Here is a 27196-nt window from a genome sequence, read left to right on the forward strand (position 1 = left end):
CTGCTTTGCAGGTTATAGTTTTAAGAGAATTGTGAAGGGTGGGAGGAATAATTGAGTGACTTGCCACTCTTTGGCAAAGGTGGGATTTACACCTGGGTCAGCTCTGGCTACCAGTCAATTCTGCCTTGAGTTGTTGCCCTCAATGAAATTTTTTAGAACATGCAATTTCCACCAGAGCTCTTGACCATGTCAACTAAGAAGTGGATTTCTAAACTCCCTACACTGTTAATCACTTTTGTAGGTGATTGAAGAATGAGTCCAAAGGGTAAATCTCAAATCCTCTAACTTGACTTGTCCCCAGTCATAGCTACCATCATCTTTTTGGTTAAGGCACTTGGATTTTCTAGACACACACTATCATACCATCTGTAGTTAATGATATTCTGACTTCTACATTTTCAATGTTAATCCTTGCAATATATTTTCCTGGCTTTTATGACTGCTGGAATTTCCAATGCTGTCATTTTTTTAAGGTAGTAAGAGTAGGGAAAGAAAATGAATCCAAGAATTTAGAAGTACAGACCTACCACGCTCACTTGGCTACATTTTTTAAATGGAATTGGCTAGATTTAACTGACCAAGAAATAAATGCATTTGGTTCTTCATTCATCTTGGAGGCATCATCACTCATACATCTTACACCATCAGTGTGCTTAGCCAGATGGGCTAAGGAAACCCAATTCTCTATTCTGTGGGAGAAAAGAAATATTGCCAAAGGGATCACTGTCAGTAATCTTCATTGAACTTCCCTCTGCTAGCTTATGGAAGGGGGTAGAGGAAAGTCCCTTCCCAAGAGCTGCAGTGTCACCATGAAGAAGCACTTTAAGACCATGGAAACCCATTTGCACAGTTCCCACAGAGTGCTGAGCTGGCAGCATGACTGTCCCTTCTATCCCTGCTCTTGCCTTGCTACTCTGTCATTTCAGGCTCAGAGTGATTTAAAACCAAGGGCCACCAGCTTCTTTAAATGACTTAATACTCGAATCGGGAATAAGTTCAGTACAGAAGCAGAAGAAATCTGGATAGAAGGCTTTCAGTCCCATGAGAAATATCTCATGTTGAGCAAGGGAAAACAAACAAACAAGCAAAAAAATGAGTGGGTAGTTTATTAGAATCAGAAAATCATGATCTAATTTCCATCTACACCTTTGTAAATCTTTCAGCTAAGAGTGAAAGTTAACCACATAAAGAATCTCCTTTGATTTTTAGGACCCAGCATACTGCTGGCTACCACTACTTAAAAGTAGTGGTCTCTGGTTCCTTCTTTATTGTTGTTCAGTCAAATCTATTTCCTTCTCCAGCTCATTTTACAGATGAGGAAACTGAGGTAAACAGGGTTAAATTACTTGCCCAGGGCCACCCAACTAACTAGTAAGTGTCTGAGGCCAGATTTTAATTCAGAAAGATGAGTCTTCCTGACTCTAGGCCTCCCCAGCACTCCATTCACTGTGCCACATAAATGCGTGTAGGTGCCCTCCTTATCAGTAACGAACTATTTTATGCTGGAATGGCCAACTATGCTAGATGCACTATTCCTCTGTGTAACTCCCCACTTCTTATTCCTCTTGGCTGGCAGCATGACTGTCTCTGTGGTCACAGCTGTTCCCTGGCTACTCCCTCACAGAAGATTTAGAAATTGAGGGCCACCAACTGCTTTAGATAATTCTCTATGAACTGCCAGTGAGTTCAGTTTGAGTAGAAAATGCTTTTCAGCCCTCCCACCTAGACCATCCAACCAAGTGAAGCAGGCAACACCCAGGGAAAGAGGATGGGAGAGGAAAGAGCCCAATACAGTGAATGACTGCTCATGAGAACACTGGGAGGGGAGTGAGGGGAATGTCAGATGAAAGTATCAGTCATGCTCCAGTCCTGTTTTTGAGCCTCCCCCACCAAGTGAGGTGAGGTGTTCTTCTGGTGCCTCACCTTAGTGATGACCCTGAGTTCTTCAAGGCTATACGAGTGAATCTCAAGCTCTGACAAGCCCCAATAAGTTGGAAAGAATCTAAGAACAGAGCCGGTGACAGACTCTTGGCCAAGCATCAGAGATACTCATCACCAGCAGGTTGGCCACCAGGCAACAAATGTGCTTTGGGCAATAGCAAATCACAAAGCTTTCTGTGCTCTTTATCAGGGGAGAGATTACACACAAGGATTCTGTGAACTAATATTAAGCCTAGTTTTCTAAGCCCTACAGTATAAAGGGACTCCATTTGTGAAAAAGGTACACCTGAATCTCTTTATTCACAGTGGTCTACTAGACTAAGCATCTGGTGTTTATGTAATTTGTTCATGCTATGTGGGAAAACACGACATGTTTTTATGGTTGGTGAAAAAAAATCTGTTTTACCTTGACCGTAGAAATAATTACATAGGCAAAACAAGCAAAACCAGACCCACACAGAACAGGCATTAATTGCTTTATTGTTTTAGTCACCACCATATCCTGGCACTTGTTACAGTCTTAAAGTTTACTACAAAATTAAAAGAAGGTGTCCAGGAAAGAACTGCATATTTAGCAACACACTTTCTAAGACTTCCTGCTAGCTTCTCTGCTCATGGTTGACAGAGGTACTTACAGGAGATTAGAATTTGAAGAGATCTTAGAGGTCATATAGTCCAGTCCTTTCATTTCACAGAGGAGGAAACCGAGGGTCAGAGAGGTTTTAGATTTGGTGCCAAGAAAAGCTTCCTAACAATGAGGGCTATCAAGAAGCAAAATGGACTGCTCCAGGAGCTAGTGTTGTCTTTGATTGAAAATGTTCAAACAGAGGCAGCTAGGTGACGCAGTGGATAAAGCACCGATCCTGTATTTGGGAGGACCTGAGTTCAAATCTGACCTCAGACACTTGACACTTACTAGCTGTGTGACCCTGGGCAAGTCACTTAACCCTCATTGCCCCACCAAAAAAAACAAAACCCAAACTAAAACAAACAAACAAAAAAGTGTTCAAACAGAGATTGTACAACCACTTATCAGGAGGCAGCTCATTGGCTAGAGCACTGGGCCTAGAGTCAGCAAGACCTGAATTCAAATTCGGCCTCAGATTCTCAGTATTTGTTGCACCCTGGGAAAATTACTGAACTCTGTTTGCTTCAGTTTCCTCATCTGTAAAGCAAGCTGGAGAAGGAAATGGCAAACCACTCTGGTCTCTTTGCCAAGAAAACCCTATATGGGGTTGTAAAGAGTCAGATATGTTGATTGATCAACAACCATCACCACCACTTAGTTGTGTTGTAGAAGAAATCATACGCTATATAGCATGAGTGCTGTTGGAATCCCTTCCAGTGTTTCCATTCTGTGATTGTTTTTGAGGTTCAATGACTTGCCCAAGGTCCCCTAGCTAGTTAAGGGCAAGACTGGAACTAGAACCTATTTCTCTTCATTCCATATTCATTCTGGCCCATACGCTACCATTTTAACTTAGCTAAGCAAGAACCAGGGTAGCTTGAAGAACAAAGAAACTAGGCCATCATCTTCTAAGGGGTTTCCACAGGTGCTGGTGAGTGCCTAAAATTCTGATGCTAGAGCTTCTCTTCCTTCTAGCTTAAGGCTTTGAGCCCAGTTAAAATACCAACATCCTTAGGAGAGAACCATACTTTTAAGATGGAATCTACCATTTATGCCTTACTGTGAATGAGGAATCCTAAAACTAGATTTTAATAATGGGGAGGGGGCTTGGGGGAAGAAGCCATGATAATAGTGCCTGATTCTTCTAAAGCAAAGCTTCTTAAACTGTGGGTCTTGACCCCATATGTGGTCGTGTAACTGAATGTGGGGGTCATGAAAAATTTGGCAACAGTATAACTATAACAGGTTATGTATACCTATTTTATATAGCTATATCCTCGGGGTTGTGTAAAAGTTTCTCTGACAAAAAGGGGTCATGAGTGGAAAAAGTTTAAGAAGCCCTGTTCTATAGCACCTTAAATCACTCTCTGCCCTTATCTTATGTGGTCATCTCCACAACTCTGTGGGGTAAAAACCAAACCAAGCAAAAATACAGGTGGTTTGTTGGTTCTGAGAACAGAAAGGAGAAAAAGAAATGAGTTATTTGATCTGGTTGGTCCTGGGTAGAACTATTAGTTATATACATATTTGCCTAAAATGTTCAGTCCAGAAATCTCATCCATGTTATGCAGTGGCCCTTGTTTGGGGGATTGGTTTTTGGTTTTGGTTTGTTTTTTTTTTTTAATCTAAAAGATATCATTCATTGGTTGGAGGTCAGGAAAATAAAAATAGAGCCACCCAAATTATCAAAATCCAATAGGGTTCTGAGAAATGATGTGATTCCTGCTAATTTGGAGTTGTGGCACATCCTAATTGGGATCAAGGTTGTATTGGCTTCCCATGTTCACTTTTCCATTCCCTCTCTTCTTAAATGTCATTGTATTTTTTCACTATCTCCTCTATTAAAATTTACTCAGCAGAAAGCATAAGGAATCTTTCACTTATGTTATAAGATGAAGCTGCTCAGTATGTTGCCTACCGCTGCCCCAGGGGTAGTTCCAATTTAAACCTTTTCTCCCCTTCTCATTTTCTACTAGGAATCAAAAAAAAAAAAAAGCTTTGCCCAGTTAAAATATTTCTGTTATCTTTGAGAAGGAAAGCATTTTGAGGCACAGGCACCATTTCATTCAAATACTCCTAAATGCCTATAAATGTACAAAGCCCTGTGCTAGACTGTTCTTCCCCAGTACCAACTGTTTGTACTTCTCATTGAACCAACTGTTCTTTGGTGCCATAGTTAGGGAAAACAGATGAGAGAAAGAGTAAACTAAAAACCTAAACCATAAGAGACAAGATGAAAGTAAAACCATATTCTTTAGTGTAATGGAAGTTTCTCTGAAGTACCAAATCTCTCATATATTTGGAGTTTGAAATATTCTTATTCCTTCTTTAAAAGGGATTGTTTATCTAAATTCATCAACTGGCTGAAGTCTCTAATAATGACATACACCCAGCAAATTATGAGAATTACTTATTGTCAATACCAGCTTTGAGTGATTAGCCTAACAAAATCATAATGTATCACTCCGTTAAGCTTAAATGGAAAAAAAAAATTAAAAAAGGGGCAGCTAGGTGGTGCAGTGGATAGAACAGTGGTCCTGGAGTCAGGAGTACCTGAGTTCAAAATCGACCTCAGACACTTAACACTTACTGGCTGTGTGACCCTGGGCAAGTCACTTAACCCCAATTGCCTCACTAAAAATAAAAAGTTTAAAATTAAAAAAAAAAAGCTTAAATTGGAGGCAGCATGGTGTAATAAATAGAGAGGTGACCTCAAAACCAGAAAGATTTGGGTCAGGTCCTCCCTCAGACACATGCTGGACTGTGTGACACTAGGCAAGTCATTTAACCTCTCAATGCTCTAGACAATACTAAGACTATAAATTGTGGATAAGGTAAAGACCAGCATTTTAAGATAGCATTTCTTCATAACAATGAAATGACAGATCCCTGTCTCTAATCCCTGTATGAAGCTTAAATACCTTTTGATCCTGCCCATATGTACCAGTTAAATAAACCCTTTAAAAAAAAAAAACCCATTAGACTAAATACAGAATTTACAAAAAAATCTTTTGATGGGCCCAGATCATTCTTGGGTATCAACTGTTATAGAAACACCCATAGCGTGTCCATTGATAGGTATTGAGGCCAGTCAACACTATCAACATTTAGAGAACTAGGAAGTGAAACCTAGATTTCTTTATGATGCATAAACACAGGGCCAGAGTTCAAAAACTAATGCTGAACTCTGACCAGAAGGTTTAAGGCTTATAGGATTTGTAATTGCATTAAATAGACAAAGGATATAAACTTAGGAGAATCACTCAAAACTGGGCTTGGGAGATTTGTGTTTCAAGACTACATTTGTAGGGTTTATAATGGGCTAATTGAGAGGGGAAGATTATATGCCAAAAGAGAACTACAGAGCCAGAGCTTGTTTGTGGATTCCTTCATAAACAAAGAGGGGAAATTACAGGTGTCATACATTCCATTTACCCCTATCTGGTTTCTTAATAAAGGAATGACTGATTTTAACACTCAGTGACATTCTCAGAAAAAGTGGCAGCTCTGGAGTCCAAACAGTAAGGGTTAATAAAAGGAATACAAAAAACCTCTTATGATCCAGTGTTGAGCTTTATCTCTCATAGGGATAAGAAAGGATGGACCCTTTGTCCATGGACAGTATCCAGTGGTATCTTGATTCTGATGATTAACCTAAACTCTTTTGGGAGGGGGGCAATGAGGGCTAAGTGACTTGCTCAGGGTCACACAGCTAGTAAGAGTCAAGTTTTTGAGCTAGATCTGAACTCAGGTCCTCCTGAATCCAGGGCTGGTGCTTTATCCACTGTGCCACCTAGCTGCCCCTAACCTAAACTCTTTCACCCGGTTTCCATTCTGACAGATGGCAAAAGAGAGAATAATGAACACAGAAGAAGTTTTCTTCTGTTTGAAGCTCACTTGTCTCTATATGAATCAGTGTTGTTTACCTGGCCTCATTGACATCATTCTAGAGCTGGCTAAGCTAGGCAATGCCTCAGGAGCAGGGGGAGGGTCTCTAGCCAAACTCTGTGACCACACCCAAGAAGGTGTGGCCCAAAGCAAGGCAGTATAATATCTTCCATAGCATAGGTCTGGGCACAACTTCAGAAATATCTCATATCCTTTGATAAGTCTATTTATAAATGATAGGCATGCAAAACTATAAAAAGTCAAGAGAACAACTTCAAGGATCATAATACTTTACTGATCTAGAGAGGAAGGAAACTTTGAAGTCATCTGGTCAGATACGCTCATTTTTACAGGTAAAGAAAATGAGGCCAAGAATGATTAAGTAACCTACCTATTCAAAGGATCAAAGGTATTAACTGGCAGAGTCAGAATTCAACCCAGATACTCTTACTCCAAATCCAAGGAGAATTTATTTACATAATGGGAGTAACAGAATCATATTGGAAAAGCATAACTCATAACAAAGTACCTTCATATCAAAATCCCAACATCTAATTTCAGCTTAATTGTGCTTCCTACTGTGAAATGACCTTTAAAAATATATATATATATATGCACATACATACATATACATATATATATATGTGTATATATATATATTTCCTTTTGGTATTTTAAGACAGTCTTCTCTCTTGTTCAGTGCCCAGAATGCCTTCCTGTTTTTCAAAGAGAAATACCTCTCTCTAGCATTCTGTAACTTCCTCCTTTTTTTCCTCCTAGACATATTGTATTCATAGTTCTTGTGTTCATTTGAATGAAAGCTCTTGCAGAAAATAGACCAAACACATCCCTTCCCCCACAGAGTTTGCTAAACATACTGGAGAGATAAGTAGAAGACTCTTATAATACTTACCAAATTAATCTGCACAGTTTTTTCCCAGTGTTTTTCATTATTCACTCCAGCATTATTGACCAAAATATCCAATCTTCCAAAATGTTGAACTACTTTTCGAAATGTATCTAATTATAAGGGGGAAAAGAATATATTTCAGCTATTTTCTTATCTTGTATGCCAAACACATAGTTGTTAAACACATTTTCAGACCTATATTACTTTGGCAAAAGCTATTTTCCAGGTTCTGTCACAACATACTAGAGTCTAGAAAAAGGAAGAATATAACCATTAGCCTGCTTCTGCTTTCCAACAACTTCCTACATCAGCAAGGAATTAATTACAAGGGTCCTGTAACTTAGGTTAGAACAACATGAACCTATTACTATGTAATTATGTTATTAACTATCAGCTGAAAAAACACTTTATCAAGAATGACATTAACCAAAAAATTATTGTGTAATTCAGGTGGAAAACTGCCACATTCAAATTGACATTCTGATAATATCTACCTATATTAGTAAACAAAGTCAGAGCAGGTATTCTCAGACAGTTTTCTATGCTAGAATTTGATTATGTCAACTTAAGAGTTGATGTTTCCTTTCTCCTACCTGATGTCAATGATCTCTATCAGAAATATTTAGGAAAGAGAGAGAGAGGCAGCTAATAGGAACAAAGGAACAATTCCTAACAGGTGTTAGTGAATACATTATTGATTGAAACCTGGGACCTTTGTGCCTTCCTTAATCTTACAGGGGACAAATATAACCATTATAAATTTTAACAAGGTAACCAAAAAGAACTCCAACACTGCCCTCCCTGCCCTCATTTATGAAAGCAATTTGAAGAGTAATAAAATTATTCTTGTCACCTGACATTCAAATCCTAATACCTTCCCTTTCTTACAGAAAACCAATGGATCTGATCTGGTTTTGTTCTGTGGGAGATCAGAGAACATAATATCTCCTACAAGATAAACCAGATCAGAGACAGACAGGAAAACATAATACCAATTTATTTTTGTCCCAAGAAGAAATATAACATGACCATGCCAGAGACCCCCTCCTAAGAAGGGAGCTCAGGGACTTCCTCTTTCTTAGGGTATATAAGGGTATTTTTTGTCCACGGGTTACAAAGTGTTAACAGTTTCAATAGTGTGATAAATTCAACCCAGAAACAAAAGCAGTTTAACAATTTCAGTTATAACAAGTATGAAGGAAATACAGAAGCATCATGATAAGATTACAGGATTCCAAAAAAGGGTCTGGCAAAGATGAGGATGCTCAGATGTCCCCATAAAATAGGGACTTACTATCCTGAGGAAAGAAGTCACCAGGTAGGGATTTTTATCAGCTAGCTACCCGCATTCAGTTTGGAGTTCAGCTGAAGGACATTTTGCTCCTATTAATCTAGGGTTTCATAAAAATACTTTTGGATAATAAGGCACCTCCATCAAATCCAGGTGATTCATACATTCGTTTTAACACAAGCAATAGCTATCATTTATATAGTACCTTAGGCTTGCAAAGCACTTTGCAAATATCATCTCATTTTAATTTCGCAATGACTCTAGGCGGTAGGCACTATTATTTTCCTCATTTTACAGATGCGGAAACTGAGGTATCCCTTAGAAGGATGAAAATGGTATTGAAAAAATACTGAACTTAGATAATCCAGGACCCAAGTTTGAATCTGCCTCTGACATTTATTCTCTGTGACCTTGTGTGAGTTATTTACATTCCTTGGGCCTCAGTTTTCTCATCTGTAAGATGAAGGGGTTGGATTAAATACCTCTGAGGTTCCTTCTAATTCTGGATCTATAGGTCTATAATCCCAGAGAAAGAAAGGAAGAGAGGGAGATTCCAGAGCCAGATTCTTGGCTACTGACTAGCTACATGACTTTGGACAAATCACAACTTTGGGTTTTGTTTTCTTTCTTTGTAACATAAAATTACTTTTCTAAATAATTTCCGAAGTCTGGCTTTAAAGCCCTGTGGTTCCAATGAAGTTGGAAGTAGCCACTTTATAAACTGTCCTGAGCAGCATTAAAAACAAAACAAAGGTGCAGCTAGGTGGTGCAGTGGATAAAGCACTGGCCCTGGATTCAAGAGGACCTGAATTCAAATCAGTCACTTGACACTTACTAGCTATGTGACCCTGGGCAAATCACTTAACCCTCATTGCCCCCCCCAAACCAAAACAAAGCCCCTTATATTATGCTCTTCCAATGTTCATTTTAGAGAGGAGGGAGTGGGGGGGGGAGGAGAAGCAGACTCCATGAAATGTTTTCCTTAGAGATAAAAGGTTGATGTATCATCAACTCTCAAACATTTTACATGTAGCTTACCCACACCCAGGATAACTGCCTTCTTCTACCTCCCCTACCCAAAACCTGTGCCCTGGGACTGGTAAACTAATTTTAAATATTGCCTCAGGTAAACCAAAATACAAGGAAAAGGTTCAAGACTGTATATGTATTTGAAAGTCAGGTCAAAATGTAATGCATTCTAAAGTTAGGCCAAATGGTTTTGGATTAACCACAATGATGACTGTACTTACTGTATGCTAGTATACAGAGATGCCGATTGCCTACCAGCATCATGCAATGCCTAAAATGAATGTGTTGTTTTTGACTTATGCATTCATCTAATTTCTTGGTGCTTCATCCAATCCCTAGTTCCTTATTGTGTAACTTCTTAGTATTTGCAGAATACAACTCCAGGACTTCTTTAAAATCACTTCCCCCTTAACATGTGGACATTTTCATTTCTATCACAAGTTTTTCTCCTTTCATAATAGAATGGAATATCATCTATTTTTATACTGTCAGACAACTGACCTGCCTAGCTCAGAATTTTGACAACAGCAAAGAAAAGGAACCATGCTGCTTCCATGACAAATAGCACCCCAAAAAACCCTTTCTTCTCTGTCACCACCTATTATGGAACTATAATTGATGCTACCATAAGACAAATACAGTTTGTTTTTCAAATCTTTCATCTTGGAATCTCTCCACTCCTTTTCCATATACAATCTATTTTCCTTAACCAAGTCCTGGGCTCTTGTGGGGCCTCCTCCCAGTCCCCTCCATGAGGCATTTGGTTCTGAGCCTTTAACTCACCTCCATTAAAAACTTATCTCTAAGGGGTGGCTAGGTGGTGCAGTGGATAAAGCACTGGCCCTGGATTCAGGAGTATCTGAGTTCAAATCTGGCCTCAGACACTTGACACTTACTGTGTGACCATGGGCAAGTCACTTAACCCCCATTGCCACCCCAAAAAAAACAAAAACAAAACCTTATCTCTACACCTCATCCCTTTTAGTCCCCTGGATGATTATTTAAATAGATGACTAACTCCTTGCTGATGTCCTAGCTTGCTAAACATATCCCTACTTGTGGATAACAGAATGCTTTAGCTTAGATAGAATGGTGGGTTGGCCAGTGGGTGAGATGATTTTTAAGCAGGTAAAGGACCTCCTAAAAGCATGCTTACAGGAGTACCTCCCTTGAATTGTAAAGTGCCATAAAAATGTCAGCAGCTAAGAGTAATGATGCACACGGCTACCCCTGCTGGAGGTTTATGTAAGTTATCCTCAAAGTTTCTATCTGTGTCCCATAAAACTTCTTGGGATAACAAGCTACAAGTGCTTACTTTCCATTGTGTGATGTACAGACTCCCTAATGTGTAAAGGGTTACACCTCCAGATCTCATCTCCTTAAGAATCTTCATAAAGTCTCTTTCATAGTCAAAATTTGTTCCCAGCTACTTATGATGAGTTGAATTCTATTTTTAAAGGTTTGTCTAAGTTATTTCCAAAATGTTTCACAGGTTTTTAATCAGTAGGAGAAGTTATAATCTACATATTCTGCTCTCTTAAAAACCACACACACGGGCAGCTAGGTGGCACAGTGGATAAAGCACCGGCCCTGGATTCAGGAGTACCTGAGTTCAAATGCGGCCTCAGACACTTGACACTTACTAGCTGTGTGACCCTGGGCAAGTCACTTAACCCCCATTGCCCCGCAAAAAAAAAAAAGGTGTGTGTGTGTGGGGGGAAATCACACACACACAGAGATGGATTTTTTGTGTCAAATGTAGCCTGACAACACCTGTGTGACCTTGAGAAAGTTACTTAATGACTGGGACCCTGAATTCCTTAACTGTAAAATAGAGTAGGGCAGAATGGTGTAGATAGGCTTTGGGGTCCCTTCAATGCTTTCCCTCTTCTCCCCCTTGCATGGTGGCAAATTTATACAGTATCATTTCTGTCTCTTGCCTTATAATTGTTTTACTTGCCACCAATTATCAGGCCTCCCAAGCCTTCATGTCTGCTTGGTGTATTTCAATCCAATATTGCCATTGACTTTTCATAAGTAGATTGACATATTTTAAGTTGAGCTGGCGGAAACAGGAAAGCCCGATAGAGAAAATTTTTTTTTCAGCACCGAGTTTGCAGTTAATTAGCTAAAGACAAATGATGTAAATGCAACAAGAGCCAGAGAACATCTGGTTTAAAGCACATTACACCTAACTGACAATGATCCTTGAACTCATGGTTTAACATATAAAGGGGAGGGGGGCGGACAACACTCGCACCCTGCCTTAATTTGCATTGTGTTTTGGAGTTTTCCCTGACAAATTAGTATGATTTTCCCCTTTAGATTCCTCTAGTTTAAGAAGCACCACCTGAGATTTTAGTCCTTGGAGACTCACGCACAAAATTCTTTAATCAACAAGTTCCTAAAAGTAAAGAAAAAGGACGCGTCCATGTTCTTTGCTTTTCCAAAGTGATGCAGCTATCAATCAGAACTTCCTTGGTGGGAGAGACAGGCTCCGAAGCAACTTTATCTTCTGGTGATCAGCAGTGGGCTGAACTCCAGGAGGCTGCTGAATTGCACACATGTTGGCTCACTAACACCTAGCTGGCTCCAGGTTTTGGCTGAGTATGATTGCCTTTCTTGTTGACAGATTCATTCCCCTCGGCACCGCACCCCCAGCCCCCAGCCTCCCTTTACCTCTCAGTTGTTCCTGATCTGCTACATCACACTGAAGAAACAGCGTTTTTTGGGGCTCGAACAGCTCATCCAGGGAGGCTTTACATTTTTCACCTGCTTCCAGATTGAGATCCACCAGGGCTACCTGTTGACAACCGAGAGTGCCAATGAGGGGTGTGTGTGTGTGTGTGTGTGTGTGTGTGTGTGTGTGTGTGTGTGTGTGTGTGTGTGTGTAGGCAAACAGATAAACAGTAGAAGGGAAGGCGTCAGGGGCACAAACTTCGAAGTTCAGTTCTGGAAGGTGTTCGCAAGCTCTCTACCCTGACTAAACACTATAGCTTCCAGCCAAAAGCAAGGGAACCCCTACCTGAGACTCATAGGTATCATTAAGGTAGCGCTTTTAAATTTGCAAAATGCTTTGGAAAAGAATCATTCTCAGTTGTACCCTGGGACAACCATGTGACAAAGAATGAGGGGAGGCAGTGTGATTTGGCGGTACTTGTCCATGAGCACCAAAAAAGGATATGACTTGTCTCTCCGGATCTCTCCACTACCTCAGACCTCCAGTTTCCCCAGATCCCCTTCTTCCTCTGTACCCCTTCACCATCAATTTCCACAGCTCACCCTCCGCCCCCAAATCTTCAGTTTCCCCTGTGGCCTCCTCGCCGGACCCCTTATTTTTTTTCCCATCATACTCCCCTCCCCTCTTTGAGCTTGTCCATCACAGTCCCCTCGCCCCCTCTCGATCCGCTCACCTTGGCGCCTTTGTGCAGAAGCTCTTCAGCAAAAGCTTTCCCTATGCCCTGCGCTGCCCCCGTCACCAGCGCCACTTTGCCATTCACGTGCATGGTGCCTGGCTTCCCTGCAGAGGCGGCAGAGAGAGTTTGCGCTCGGTGGGCAAGCTCCGGATCTTCTTCCCCTTCTCTGTGTTTACAGAGCTTTTTATTATGCTCTATAGCCAGTGGGCGGGGATGAAACTGTCAAACCCCATGCCTGGAGAAATCTGCATCAGTGTCACCTGCCCTAGAGCGCGCTGGGACACGGCTAAGTAACTTCAGCGAATTCTCTCCCCTCTTCCTGCTTTGTTCTTTGCTAGTGTGTGTGCCAGTCTAGCCTCTGACTAAGTGCACAGCTGTCTGCAGGGTTGACAGAGGAGAAGGCTGGACTGGGAGGAGGAAGAAGAGGAGGAGGGGGAAGAAAAAGAGAGGGAGGGGGAGAGGAGGAGGAGGAGGGGGAGGAGGAGGGGGAGGAGGAGGAGGAATGAGAGTGTGTGTGTGTGTGTGTGTGTGTGTGTGTGTGTGTGTGCGCGCGCGCTCGTGCCTGCCTGCCTAGAGGCTTTTCATTTTGTACCTTGATAACCGTCACCAATAAAAGGAGGGCCAACTGGAACCCCGGGCACTTGGAGTATTCACTAGAAAAGGATCTTTGGGGTGCTCCTGCTGTTTCCTTGTTCCCAGAAGGGATCGCGTTTGTTGGATTTCCACTTTCAATGCTTCTCTTGTAGAACTAGGCAACTAACTGGGTCATTTTTCAACTCCTTGGCCAGTGAAGTACATACATAGCTCCCTTTAACTGAGAAGGAAGGGTTTCTGCTTTTAGCCAATGCTTTTGCGGAGGTTTAAAACCAGGCGTGAAGTGTGGTCCAATTGTGTAACTCGGAATCACATTCCTCTAACCCTTAGATCCAAAACACTGTTGGAAGGCTGTGGTCATTCTCGATCCAAAATGTTATCAGTTGCGTGCCACCTTGAGGGGGTCTCTCTGAGAGAATACAATCTGTAAACAAGGACAGCACCTGGAAGGGACCCAGAATTGTAAAAGTTGCTGTTTGGAATTTAGTTTTTATTTATTGAACCTCCCTAAGCTGGAGGGAATATTAAGAACTGGACAAGGTCCCTGTCCTCCAGCTGGAGAGATAAGATATGAATGGAACAATTAGTACATAGTGTGCTTAATCAATGAATTAGTGCACTGGCATTTATTAAGAACCTGCTATGCACTAACTAGGTGCTGAAACTATTCCCCACCCATACTGGGATGGCTTTGTAGGAATTCTGAAACGGACCTTTGAACTGGTTTTTTTTGTTGTTTGTTTAATATTTTGATAACTATTTCCTTTGTCCATTTTAAAAAATAAAGTTTTATATTGATAGTTTCAATATTGATATTGAATAGCTATATTGATACTTTGTTTTTTACATTCCCTAACTTTCTCCCTGTATCTCCCATGATAACTGTATTTTAATATAATTGGTTTCCTTGGCAATCCTATGTATTTATTTTCTGCATTTAAAAACATTATTCTGAGAAGTCCATAAATTTCTCTAGACAACCAGAGAGGTTCATGATACAAAAAAGATTAAGGACCGTTGGCTTATTGGAAGAAGTGGGAAGTCATTCAATTCAATAAGCACCTGTTATCTGGGAGGCACAGTGCTAGGAATACACACACACACACACACACACACACACACACACACACACACACACACGAGTGCATCAGGCACTTGCCTACTGTGTGTCAGGAAAGGTTCTGTGGGCTACAAAAACAAAGCAATTAAGTAATACCTGATCTCAAGGAGCTTGCTTACACTGTTCTTTAAAAGGTCAATAGGATTCAGTCAATGCAGACACTTGAGTTGGAGGAAAAAGGATGCTCCATTGAACCTCAAAGAGCATAGCAGGCAGTAAAATAATTGAACTGACTGGAGTAGGTAGGTTAGTTTTGTTAGGGGAAGACAGGGTTGGTAAGATGGAGTCAGGTTAAGGAAGCTCTTTATTACTAGGTTAAGGAATTTGGTCACAACTGCTGACAATAGGAAGATGAGGTAAGTTCTACCAGGAAGGCTCATTTGGTGGTTTTCTACAGAATGAATTAGAGGAAAAAGACTGGATGTAGGCAAGTTAGTTGGGAACTTAGTGCAGTAGTTCATTCATAAAGTGGTGGGAATCTGGCCTAGGATGATGGTGGTGTGGAGGGGAGGAATGGAAGATTTATTGAAGGAAAGACTGGCAGGATTTGATTACTGACTAAGTGTAGGAACTTTTATGGGGAAAATGATGGTGGAGGTCCTTAGGTATTCCTCTGTAAAGAATTAAACTCTTGCACACAGTCATGGTCTTTTATTTGGCACTAGAGAAAGTGACCAAGAGGGAAGAGGAAGACAGCCTCAAGGGGAAGAGATGGCCTAGAAACATATTCCTTCAGAACAGAAGGAAGGCAAAAACTCTTATAGAGAATGGATAGGGTGACCACCTGACAATGGAAAGTTCCTTAGTGGGGCTGAAGTGAGGAAAAACTTGAAGGAGGAGTGGTGCTCCTGACTTCTGGAGTTATCTCTGTCCTGGGTGCTGCTCAAGCAGTAGTCAGGCCTAATGGATTTATCTCCCCTTACTTCTTCTGTGTCCATTCTTTAGTTTTGCTTCTCAGGAAGAAAACTTCTGAGTTATCCTAATGTCCTAATTTATCCTAATATCCTAATTTAGCCCCATGTCAGGAATGAAGGTAAGAGAGTGAAAGATGATTTCAGTTTCCAGATCTGGGTAACTGGAAACCGTTGTCCAAAACTGGGAAGGGTAGTTGATTTAGGTTGGAGTTCATTTTGGAACTGTTGATGGCATATCTGAGATGGCAGCAGAACATTAAAACTTTTGGAAATACGGGACCATAGATAAGATGAAATACATTTGGAGCCAAAATGGAACATAGAGATCATTTACTTTAATCACCTTCTTTTACAGAAAAGGAAACTGAGACCCAGAAAAATTAAAGGACCTCTACCTCAACAGTGTGAAAATGGGTACCCTGATTTGCTTGAGCCCTCCAATTATCCATGTGTTTTGGGGGAAATTGATGGGGGGTTTGGGGTAGGGGTTCCTAGGAATTCTTCTTTAAAGAATTATACCCTCTTGCATACAAATCCAATTAGAATGAAATAATATTTTATTTAGGCACTAGGGAAAGGAAACCAAGAGAGAAATCCTTGGACTTCTCATGGAGAGAAGGCATGGCACAGAGGCATGGCTCTCTGAGATACCTTTCTCCCTGAACAGGAGACAGGCAGATACTTTTAGGGAAGACTGATGGTGGTCTGATAGGGTGATCATCTGACTGGAAAGTTCCTTTGTTGGGTGGTGGGTTGGAAGCATCTGGTGAGGAGTGGTTTTTCTGTCCCCCTCTTGCCACTTTGGCAGCAGCCACACCTAATAGGGTTATTTCCTCAAGGGGTGGGGGAGACTGGAATGAAGGGTGGTGGTGCTGGAGTTATCTCAGTCCTGATCTGGTGCTGCTTATCTCTTTAGGTGCTTCTGTCCTTTGATTTAGTTTCTCAAGGAGAAGGTTCCTTGATTTACCCCCAGAAAACTTCTGAGGTACCCCGGACCCATAACACAGGTAACCAGAATGACTGTCTTCACTAACAATCCTTTGCCCTTTGCCTGACTAAGAGTAAACCTAGCTGGACATGCAGGGAATCAGTAACCCTGAAACCAATCAAAGACTTATCTGACTGCAGGATATTCATCAAAGACTTATCAGATTGCAGGATTTGTGACCTTATCTTCAGCTGTTGTCTAACTCTGGAATAATCCTTTTCTTATTGAAATCTGCATGGGGCAGCTACGTGGAACAGTGGATAAAGCACTGGCCCTGGATTCAGGAGGACCTGAGTTCAAATCCAGCCTCAGACACTTGACACTTACTAACTGTGTGACCCTAGGCCTTAACCCTCATTGCCCCCGAAAAAATAAATAAATAAACAAACAAATAAGTAAATAAGTAAGTAAGTAAGTAAATAAATAAATAAATAAGTCTGCATAATCAAGCCTTGAATTGAACTTCTGATTATGTATCAAAGGCCATATCCTGCAGCCCTGGAATTCCTCATACACTTATACTTCCTTTGGCAGTGAACCTTTCTAAGCCCACCTTTCCTTCAAAAAAATCTTTTTTTGTTTAAACTGTATAAAACTGGGGCAGCTAGGTGGTGCAGTAAGATAAAGCACTGGCCCTGGATTCAGGAGGACCTGAGTTCAAATCTGGCCTCCACCACTTGACATTTACTAGCTGTGTGACCCTGGGCAAAAGTAAAATAAATAAAATAAAATAAACTGTATAAAACCCTAGCAATCTACTGCATGGTGTCCTATTTGGCAATAGGCTAAATAGCACCCATGATTATGTTAGATTTTTTACCCTGCTTAATAAAAACCTTTCTTTAATTTTACAGGTATTGTCTTTCTCTGGTTTTCCTTCCCTTTGGGGAAGCAGGGGATTTAAATCTCGAGAACTGACCTTTGTGTTCTCTGGTCTTCCCCTTTGGGGAATGAGAGATCTAAATTCCATTTAAGAGGGGTTTGCCTCAGTTTACATTTTGGTACCCAAACCCATGGGGTTTTGATTGTAGGCCCAGGTGCCCAATGGTCTCAGGCATGGAGGAGAGCATGGTACCTAATGGAGCTAACTTGATCCCATCTCCAGCATGGCCTTGGCAGGGTGGTCTGCTGGGACCCCAACTTCAAGCTTGACTCTTGTCTCTTTCAGTTGAGCCCTCCTTTATTGAGCAAGGAACTGGTTATAAGGCCTTAGGCATCCTTCTTTTAGTAAGGAAGGACAGGTAAATTATTTTTTCCCCTTGTGGTAGGTCTCTGGTTATCTTCCCCCCTTTTTCTTTGGGGGTGAAGAGAAAGAGGAACTGGTCCCATAGGGACCTTTCCCTCTGGTTGTCTTCCTTGATTTTGGAAAAAAGGTCCAAGTTCTGTAGACCTTGGGTAATAGCTGTCATTATTGTGAAAAAGGGTTAAGTGCCTTGATAATGCCAGCAATATGATTAAACGCCTGGATTTTTAGCATCTATAGCCTAGGCAAATATGAGAACTTTCAGTGTTGTTCAGAAAAACTTTGAAATGGCATTTGCCCACTAATATCATAGGTTAGAAAGCAAAGATTATTTAGGATATGACTGATAAAAGAAAAAAATAATCTCTCAGGTTATATGTATTTGTGTATATTTGTGCCGGCTAAACAGAATGGCCCCTCTGAAGATTTCTGGTAAGGTAGACAGGAAGAAGTAACCTTTAATATTGGTAGCCCTATCTCATAGTTCATTTGTCTGTGTCTCTTATCTCTCTGTCCAGTTTGTCTCTTATGTGTGTTTAAGTTTCTTATTGAAAGTTATAATTGTATGCACAGAGTCTAGAAGGAAAGTTTATTTGATTGTTTGTAATTGATAAGATTCCATCACACTCCTAAACTAGGAAGGAATCTTTCCAATCTGATGATACCTTGCAGACTAGTGAAAAAAATGAATGTAGAGTAAAATCTCTAATTGTGAATCCTAAAGATTTCTTGTCTTCCTTCAAATCCCTTCCCCAACCCTGAAAAATCTAATCACACATTTTTAAAGCTAGAAAATAAGGTAGTTTTCTTTGGGCACTGTGCCAGTAACAAGAGAAGAGTTTTGTGTTATCAGGGAACCACCAAAAAACTCTTAAAGGTTTCTTCTTGGGAAAACTGGTGACGCCTTGCTAGAAAACCCTTTACCGCTACCTGCCGAGGAAAAGAAGTCAGTCATCCAGAATCTTGGGGTAAGAAAATTCCAAGAACAATAACTCGTAACAACACCTAGCCCAACACACTCTGAGTTAATAACTGTTTTGCAAAAATTTTATATGTACTTTTAAGTCTATGTAATAGTTAGGGAAGTCCCTCCCTTATCTGGAAAGTCTCAAAGAGAGGTACAGGAGATGACAGTTTCAAGAATGTATGGCTGAGGGGGCAGCTAGGTGGTGCAGTGGATAAAGCACTGGCCCTGGATTCAGGAGTTCCTGAGTTCAAATCCGGCCTCAGACACTTGACACTTACTAGCTGTGTGACCTTGGGCAAGTCACAACCCCCATTGCCCCGCAAAAAAAAAAAAAAAAGAATGTATGGCTGGTCCATGATATCAGATACCACAGAGTTCAAGGGGCATTAGTTTAGAGAAAACATCACTGATATGGCTAAATTATTGGTGACTTTTGAGAGCAGCCTTTATAGAATACTGAGGATAGAATAAAAAGAAAATTATAAAATTATAAAATCATTGCTTTAGGGCTAGACCTTGTTGTTGACCTTTAGAGGTCAACAATTCCAATTCATTCTTTTTACAAGATGAGGAAACTCAAATTTAGAGGGATTAAATGTGTTGCTGAGGGTGATATAACAAGTGAGTGCCTGAGGTAGAATTCTTATTCGGGTCTTTCTGATTCCAAGGCCAGTACTCTATCCAGTCAGAGTCTTTCATAATGAAATGAAAATGGTAGTTGTGACTATAGACCACTTGGGTAAAGGACTGATAAGAGTATGTGTAGTTGATGAAATGTTATTTTAAGATAGAGGTACAGACTAAATCTGAGGTTTTATTGCTATAAGAACTTCTAAATGAGGAAACTGCCTCTACTGAATCTGGTCAGCATCTTCCTCTTCAACTAGAGATAATAAAAATTGCCTAGAGCATTGAGAGGTTGTGACTTGCCCAAGGCAGCAAGAGTGTGTGGTAAGATTTGAACTGAGGTGTGAATGGAACCAATTATTCTGGAAAGCAATTTGGATGCCTAAAGGGCTATGGGATTGTGCATACCCTTTGGCCCAATAATACCACTATTATGTCTGTATCCCAAAGAGATCCTAGAAAAGGGAAAAGGACCCACAGGTACAAAAGTATTTATAGCAGCTCTCTTTGTGGTAGGAAAGAATTGGAAATCAAGGGAGTGCCCATCAATTGGGGAATGGCTCGACAAGTTGTGTTATATGAATGTAATGGAATACTATTATTCTATTAGAAATGATGAGCAGGCAGATTTCAGAAAAACCTGGAAAGACTTAAGTGGACTGATGCTGAGTGAAGTGAGCAGAACCAAGAGAACATTGTACACAGTATCAACAACCTTGTGTGATGATCAACTGTGATAGACTTAGCTCTTCTCAGAAGTGCAATGATCCAAGAAAATTCCAAAGGACTCATGATGGAAAATGCTCTCCACATCCAGAAAAAAAGAACTATGGAATCTGGATGCAGATTGAACTATACTGTTTCTACTTTTTTTTCTTTTTTTTTTTTTCCCTTTTGTTCTGATTCTTCTTTCACAACATGACTAATGCAGAAATATGTTTAATGTGATTGTACATATATAACCTATGTCAGATTGCTTTCTGTCTTGGGGAGGGGGGGAAGGGAGAGAGGGAGAAAAATTTGGAACCCCAAATCTTATAAGAACAAATGTTGAAAACTATATTTACATGTAATTGGAAAATATTACAATACTTTTATGATAAAAAAGAAAAAAAAAGGTTTTGAACGGAGGTTCCCTCTGCCCATTATACAATACAGCCTCTCTAGTTTATTCTCTCAGACAGAGAAGACCACTTATAAAACCAATTAAAGACAAATGGTGACTGAACATCAAAGATGTCAGAAGATGCTTTTTCATAAATGCAATCTAGAACTAGTAAAGGATATGTTTTCCTCCAAGCCTGGAGGATCACAGAGAGGCAGGGACTGTAGAGAATTTATTCTCACTGCTGAAGTTTCTCAGATAGATTCAAAGAGAGATATTCCTTATTTTGGATGATTTTTAAAAAAATAATGATATTGACAGTTCATAGTACCATAGTGGCTTTTAAAAAAGAAAAAAAAATAATTTTTTAGGAGGCAAAAAGAGTTAAGTGATTTGTCTATGGTCACATAACTAGTAAGTATTTAAGGCCAGATTTGAACCTATGTCTGTGCTATGGCCACTGTGACACCTAACTCTCCACCTTCTACCCCGCCGCCCCCCACCCCCAATGTTTTAAGGTTTACAATGCTTTTCCCCCCCTTCTTACCACAGTTTTGTATAATAGGGAAGTACATATATGATTATTTGCATTTTAGAGGCGAGAAATCTGAGGTTCACAGAGATTGTGATTCTGGCTCTAAATCTGTGGTCCTACAGTGCTTTGGGGTCACAAGTGTCGTAGAGGGCATGACACTTTGATTTCTATTGTTTTGAAGTCCAATGTTATTTCCTCTCTACCTTGCTGCCTTTACAAATGAATAGTTTCCAATTGTTGCCCAGTTGTTTAATCAATAAGAGTTGGGGAAATTCAGTATTGGTATATTAAAGTGTTTTCCTCTCCAAAGTATGCTATCCTTCTTTCATATCACTTCTATGGTAATAAAATCTAAAGTATTTGACTTTTGTTACATATCTATAGGGGTTTACATGTTGTGTAGCCTAAAGTAATAAAAGTTAGAACTTACTCATCCAGTAAAAATATACCCATCTACTACCCAGATGCTTTGAATACATATCTCACTGTTTCTACTTGCAAAGATTTATTTTGCATTTAACTGCAGGTCTTTCCTTCATAGTGACTCACTATTAACTACACTGCAGTGACATCAAAAGGGGTGTTGATCCTGACAAAATTATTTAAAAAACCCAACAACAGTGGGTTGGTTATTTCTTCTATAGAGGATTTTTGGTAAAACCCAGGTAAAAATTTAAGGGGATGAGGAAGAATGGGATGGTTGTCTTCTTCACTCAGGAAAGGAATGCTTAAATCATTGGAATCACAAATAAATTGAAATTTTTGAGTATATATTTGATAAATATCAATTTAAATTTAAAAAACATTTTTGTAAAATATTTTAAAATATTACATATTTTAAATGCTCTTAAATATTACATATGAATTGAGAGGCAACAGCTTAGTGGATAGAGCTAGGAAGGTCTGGTTTCAAGCTTCCACTCTGGCACAAACTGGCCGTGTTACCCCAGGCAAGTCACTTAACCTCTCATTGCTCTAGGACCTAGCTTCTTGGACTGTGAGTTGCAACCCCATATGGGGGTGAATAACAATTGGGGGTTGTGAACAATTTGGCAACAGTAAGATGTTATGTATGCCATGGTATACCTATTTTATGTACCAGGGTTCCATAAAAGATTCTCTGGCACAAAGGGGTTGCCAGTGGAAAAAGTTTAAGAAGTCCTGCTCTAGGTAATTCTCTTAAGATTGTAAATTGCTATATAACAAAACTGGAAAACATTGAATGTTGGAGGAAATGTGGGAAAGCTGGGATGCTAATCCACTGTTGGTGGAGTTGTGAAAAGATCCAACCATTCTGCCAGAGCAATTTGGAACTATGCCCAAAGGGCTATAGAACTGTGAATAACCTTTGATCCAACAATACCACTGCTATGGTTATATCCCAAAGACATCCCCCAAAAGAAGAAGAGACCTATTTGTACAAAAATATTTATAGCAGCTCTTTTTGTGGTGGTTAAGAATTGGAAATCAAAGGAATGCCCAACAGTTGGGGAATGACTAAACAAGGTGTGATATATGATGTTGAAAGAATATTATTGTGCTATAAGAAATGACAAGCAGGATGATTGCAGAAAGGCCTGGAAAGACTTGTATGAACTGATGTATAGTGAAGTGTGCAGAACCAAGAGAATATTGTGCACAGAGATAGTGATATTGTTTGATGAAGAACTGTGAATGACTTGACTATTCTCAACAATGCAATGATCCAAGATGATCCCAAAGGACAATTTATGAAACATACTATCTACCTCCAAAGAAAGAACTGGTATTGATTGAACACAAATTGAAGCATGCTGTTTTTCTCTTTCTTTCATTTTTTTCTTTTATTCAAGTTCTCTTGTAGAAAATTACTAAAATGGTAATGTTTTACATAATCATACATGTATAACCCATATCTGATTGCTTACTGAAATTATCAATATCAATTACAATTATCTAAAATTTGTTGCTCAGACAAGGCTATTGAAAAAATAGAAACAGACTAGAGAAATGTGAAGTGGGATCCTAGTTAGTAAGGTAGCTTGAGAAGGAAATAGGTACAGTTTAATTTGTCCTCTAGAGGAATATGGGAGAGTTGGGGGAGTGTAGAAGAAAGGTGAGAGAGGGCTAGTATCGAAGGAAGGATGACATCAGGTCTTATGGTGCTTTCTGTTAGGCCTAGCTGAGACAATCTTTCCTGTTCCTTGGCAATAGGGATTAATTAACACTTCAAAATCAACTCTTTCAGCAAATGGTTTTCTCTTGCTAGTAATGCCTCTGCCCATGGCCTCTTTAATTATTGAATAGAAATGCTCCCTGGGACCCTCAATTTGAGGAAGTCCCTATGGCAGTCATATTTACTTAAGATCTGGTTCACCCTGGACTACATTTTCACCACTCACACTGCCTCCATCTCTGCTGCTTCTTTTGGTTTGAAAGTTCATCACTGGAATCACCATTTGAGCAAATACCCACACTAACCTTTTGAGGGGCAGCTAGGTGGCACAGTGGATAGAGTGCTCTGCCTGGATTTAAAATTTGGCCTTGGACTCTTCTTAGCTATGTGACCTTGGACCCTGTTTACCTCAGTTTCCTCATCTGTAAAATGAACTGGAGAAGGAAAGGGCAAATCACTCTAGTATCTTTGCCAAGAAAACCACAAATGGGGTCATGAAGAGGCAGACACAATTGCACAGAAATAAAACCTTCCTAAAGCTGGCTCAGCTCCAGCTCCTCATTGCCCCTCCTCTCCCAGCCCCACTCTCCCACCTTCCCACAAGTACACACACACACACACACACACACACACACACACACACACACACACACACACATACACACACACTTCAGGTCCATTTTGTTCTTTCTGCTTGTATTTGTATTCCCAGTGTTTAGCATGGTGCCTGGCACTTAAAAATCCTCAGTTCATGCTTTATCTAGTGATGCTGAAGAGTTTTTGAGGGTCAGGACAAAATATTTAACTGGGATGCCCATATTGAAATTTTCTAAGTCTAAAGCAAGGCTTCTTCAACTTTTTCCCCTCAAGACCTCTTTTCACCCAAGAAATTTTTATGTGACCCCAGGTCTATAGGTATGTAAAATAGCTATAAATCTTTTACTGGTGGCAAATTTTTCTTGACCCCCACATTCACTTACAGACTCCACAATTTAAGAAGCTAGATTCTAGAGCACATCCTCCCTATGATCAACTCAGTCTTGAGATTGAAAGACATAAGCTTTTCTATTTCCATTTTCAGTAAAACTCTCCTTTGCCAAGTGCCACATTGGTCCTGCATGCCTATGTTATAGTTAGCCAACAAATCAGGATATTCAGGAACAAAAAGAACAGGGGTAAACTGTGTCATTAGGAAGCTATGATAGGTCTTGTCACATGGGGAGGAAGACAGTGTGACCCACCCATACCTCAGAGAAAACGGAAGGCTTCCTTCTCAACTTGTGGGAGAACTTTGATAGGAATCTCCCCGGATGAACCAGCATGAATGGGTTGTGATTTGTGCATGGACTTCTTGGAGGAAACTACCAAAGTTACACAACCATTTGAGTATTGAGGAACCAACACCCCCACTGGAAAATTGAAATATGACCTTCCCCTTAGTGTGCTTTTTATAAAATATACTTGTTTCTAGCTTATACAATTTATTTATCTATCTATCTATCTATCTATCTATCTATTTATTTATTTATTTAAACAATGAAGTACTTTATAATGAGTGAAATAAACAGCTGGCTGTAAGGATTGATCGGTTTGGTTTTTAAAATGGAATTCTTAGTATGAGACATATGTAACATTGTTCCGTTGCCCCATTAAAATTTTTTTTTCCATTGCTCCATTTTAAAGGTAATTTGCTGGTGTTTAAGTATTTTTGCCTGAACAATCTTTTTGCAACAGTATTGTGTCTCTTTTTTGTGTCTGGCTATATGGCCCTGGACAAGTATGAGTACATTCTTACTTAAGTCAATTAAACTTTTAACACCTTGTACAACTCTTTAAGACCCCAAGAAGCAGATAAATTGCTGAACCATAGACAAGTGAGTGAGTTTTCAGACTGGGAATTGGTTACACCAATGAAATCACAGGATAAGCCTCCCACTCCCCCAACAAGGGGAAAAAATAGCACAAGGAAAGCTGTAGTTCTTGCCAAAATAGAAAGGTTGGAGAATTCTTGTCAAAGTACAGGTGGTAATTGGGAAAGTGCAACCCAAGCTTCCTTAAATTTATATGCTCCCACATGCCATTCTGACTGAACAAAATGCAGATCACAGGTTTTCAAATGCCATTCATATTTATTTGGTTCACAAGGGGTGCCTTCTGGAATTGGGTCAAGCCAGGCTCATCCATCCAGAGTTTTTACTCAGGTGTGTGTTTATATAGAAATGTCTGCTGAGGTTGAGATATTTAAATGTTTGTCATTTGCATGTGGCTAATGTGTCACTGTTGCTCTTAAAAATTTCTTTGAGCTAATGACTGATACTGAAACCTGCTGTGCCTGTCTGCTGCTGATGTCATTGCAGGATAGCCCTCTGATCTCTATTACTTAAGACAAGGTGTAGAAACATATGCTAATATGTGTCAGGAAAGTCTCAACAAAAGCACTCTGACCTTCGGCCAGGCGTCACCTCTTTCAGACTTTGGACAAGCTCTTATAAAGAAATTCCTGTTGTACTTGAATTCCTAGATCGTAAAATTCTTTCATGGGTTTCAGAACCTCAGGTGGTGTTGGTGTTTTTTCCCCCTTTCCCCACTGGTATTCGTAGATTTAGATCTAGAAGGAACGAACTTTAGAGGTCAAGTCCAACTCCCTTTTCTTTCACAATGTGTTAACGTTTATAAAACAATTTTGTTGTTGTTCTGTAGTTTCAGTTATATCTGACTCTTTGTGACCCCATTTGGGGTTTTCTTGGCAAAGAGGTTGGAGTGGTTTGCTATTTCCTTCTCCAGTTCATTTTACAGATGTGGAACTGAAGCAAACAGGGGTAAGTGATTTTTTCCAGGGTCATTCAACTACTAAGTGTCTGAAGTCTGATGAGGAATTTGAGTCTTCCAGACTCCAGGCCCAGCATTCCATAGTTGCCTGATGTAAAACATTTTACATATCTCATTTGAACTGCACAATAATCCCGTGAAGTACTGTAGTTTCTCTTATCCTCATTTTATATATGATAAACATGTCCAGGGAAGTTAAAGAACTTGCCAGAGTCATATGGCTAGTATGTGTCCAAGGTGGGATTTGAATCCACATCTTCCATACTCCAAGTCCAGTGCTCCATTCTTTTTTTTCAGGGCAATGAGGGTTAAGTGACTTGTCCAGGGTCACACAACTAGTAAGTGTCAAGTGTCTGAGGCCAGCTTTGAACTCAGGTCTTCCTGAATCCAGGGATGCTGCTTTATCCACTGTACCACCTACCTGCCCCACTTCATTCATTTTGACATACTTCCTCTCCATGTTGACAGTGGGAATTTCACTTTAGGTCCTGGTAGTTAGAAAAATAGAGAGACTAAGAAGAATAGGTGATCCTATATACTGCAAATGGCCAGGGGGCAATAAATAGAAAAATAGGTAGGTGGGTATAGAAAACCTCTTCTCCCAATACTCAACCTATTCTGATAGTGGGTTCTTTTCCTTTTGTGTAGGCTCAAATGGATCCTGTGAGGAGAATGCATGGATGTATATTATCAGTACTAGGAGAGAATATTTCTTACCTATTAAATGACTGGGTCTCTTAGATTTAGAAGATATTACTAAATTTTCCTATTTTTTCCCCAAAGACTACCTGGAAAATCTCAGTATTTATCTCCTTCTATCAGTCCACAAGCTATTCACAGAAATCATTTCCCCAAATGGATGTAGAGAATTCTACCAATTGTGAGATGTAATATTTTCCTGTAGGGGCAACTAGGTGGCACAGTGGATAGACTGCTAGCTCTGGAGTCAGGAGGACTTGAGTTCAAATGTGACCTCAGACACTTACTACTGTGTGACCCTGGTCAAGTCATTTAAT

At 40.1% G+C, this 27196-nt stretch overlaps 1 protein-coding gene across 1 annotated transcript in view; it reads right to left on the bottom strand.

The window, feature by feature from the left end:
• HPGD (15-hydroxyprostaglandin dehydrogenase) overlaps window positions 1-13490 on the bottom strand; it is a 48152-nt gene extending 34662 nt beyond the window's left edge. Inside the window, exons 1-3 of the mRNA XM_043969476.1 lie at window positions 13101-13490; window positions 12367-12490; window positions 7371-7477 (exon numbers count right to left, since the gene is read on the bottom strand). Of these exons, the coding sequence (XP_043825411.1) occupies window positions 7371-7477; window positions 12367-12490; window positions 13101-13193 (324 nt within the window). The 5' untranslated portion in view covers window positions 13194-13490. The remainder of the gene's footprint in view (window positions 1-7370; window positions 7478-12366; window positions 12491-13100) is intronic.
• Window positions 13491-27196: the final 13706 nt, after the last annotated feature.

This window comes from Dromiciops gliroides, chromosome 6 (genome assembly GCF_019393635.1).
Source record: "Dromiciops gliroides isolate mDroGli1 chromosome 6, mDroGli1.pri, whole genome shotgun sequence".
Lineage (NCBI taxonomy): Eukaryota > Metazoa > Chordata > Mammalia > Microbiotheria > Microbiotheriidae > Dromiciops > Dromiciops gliroides.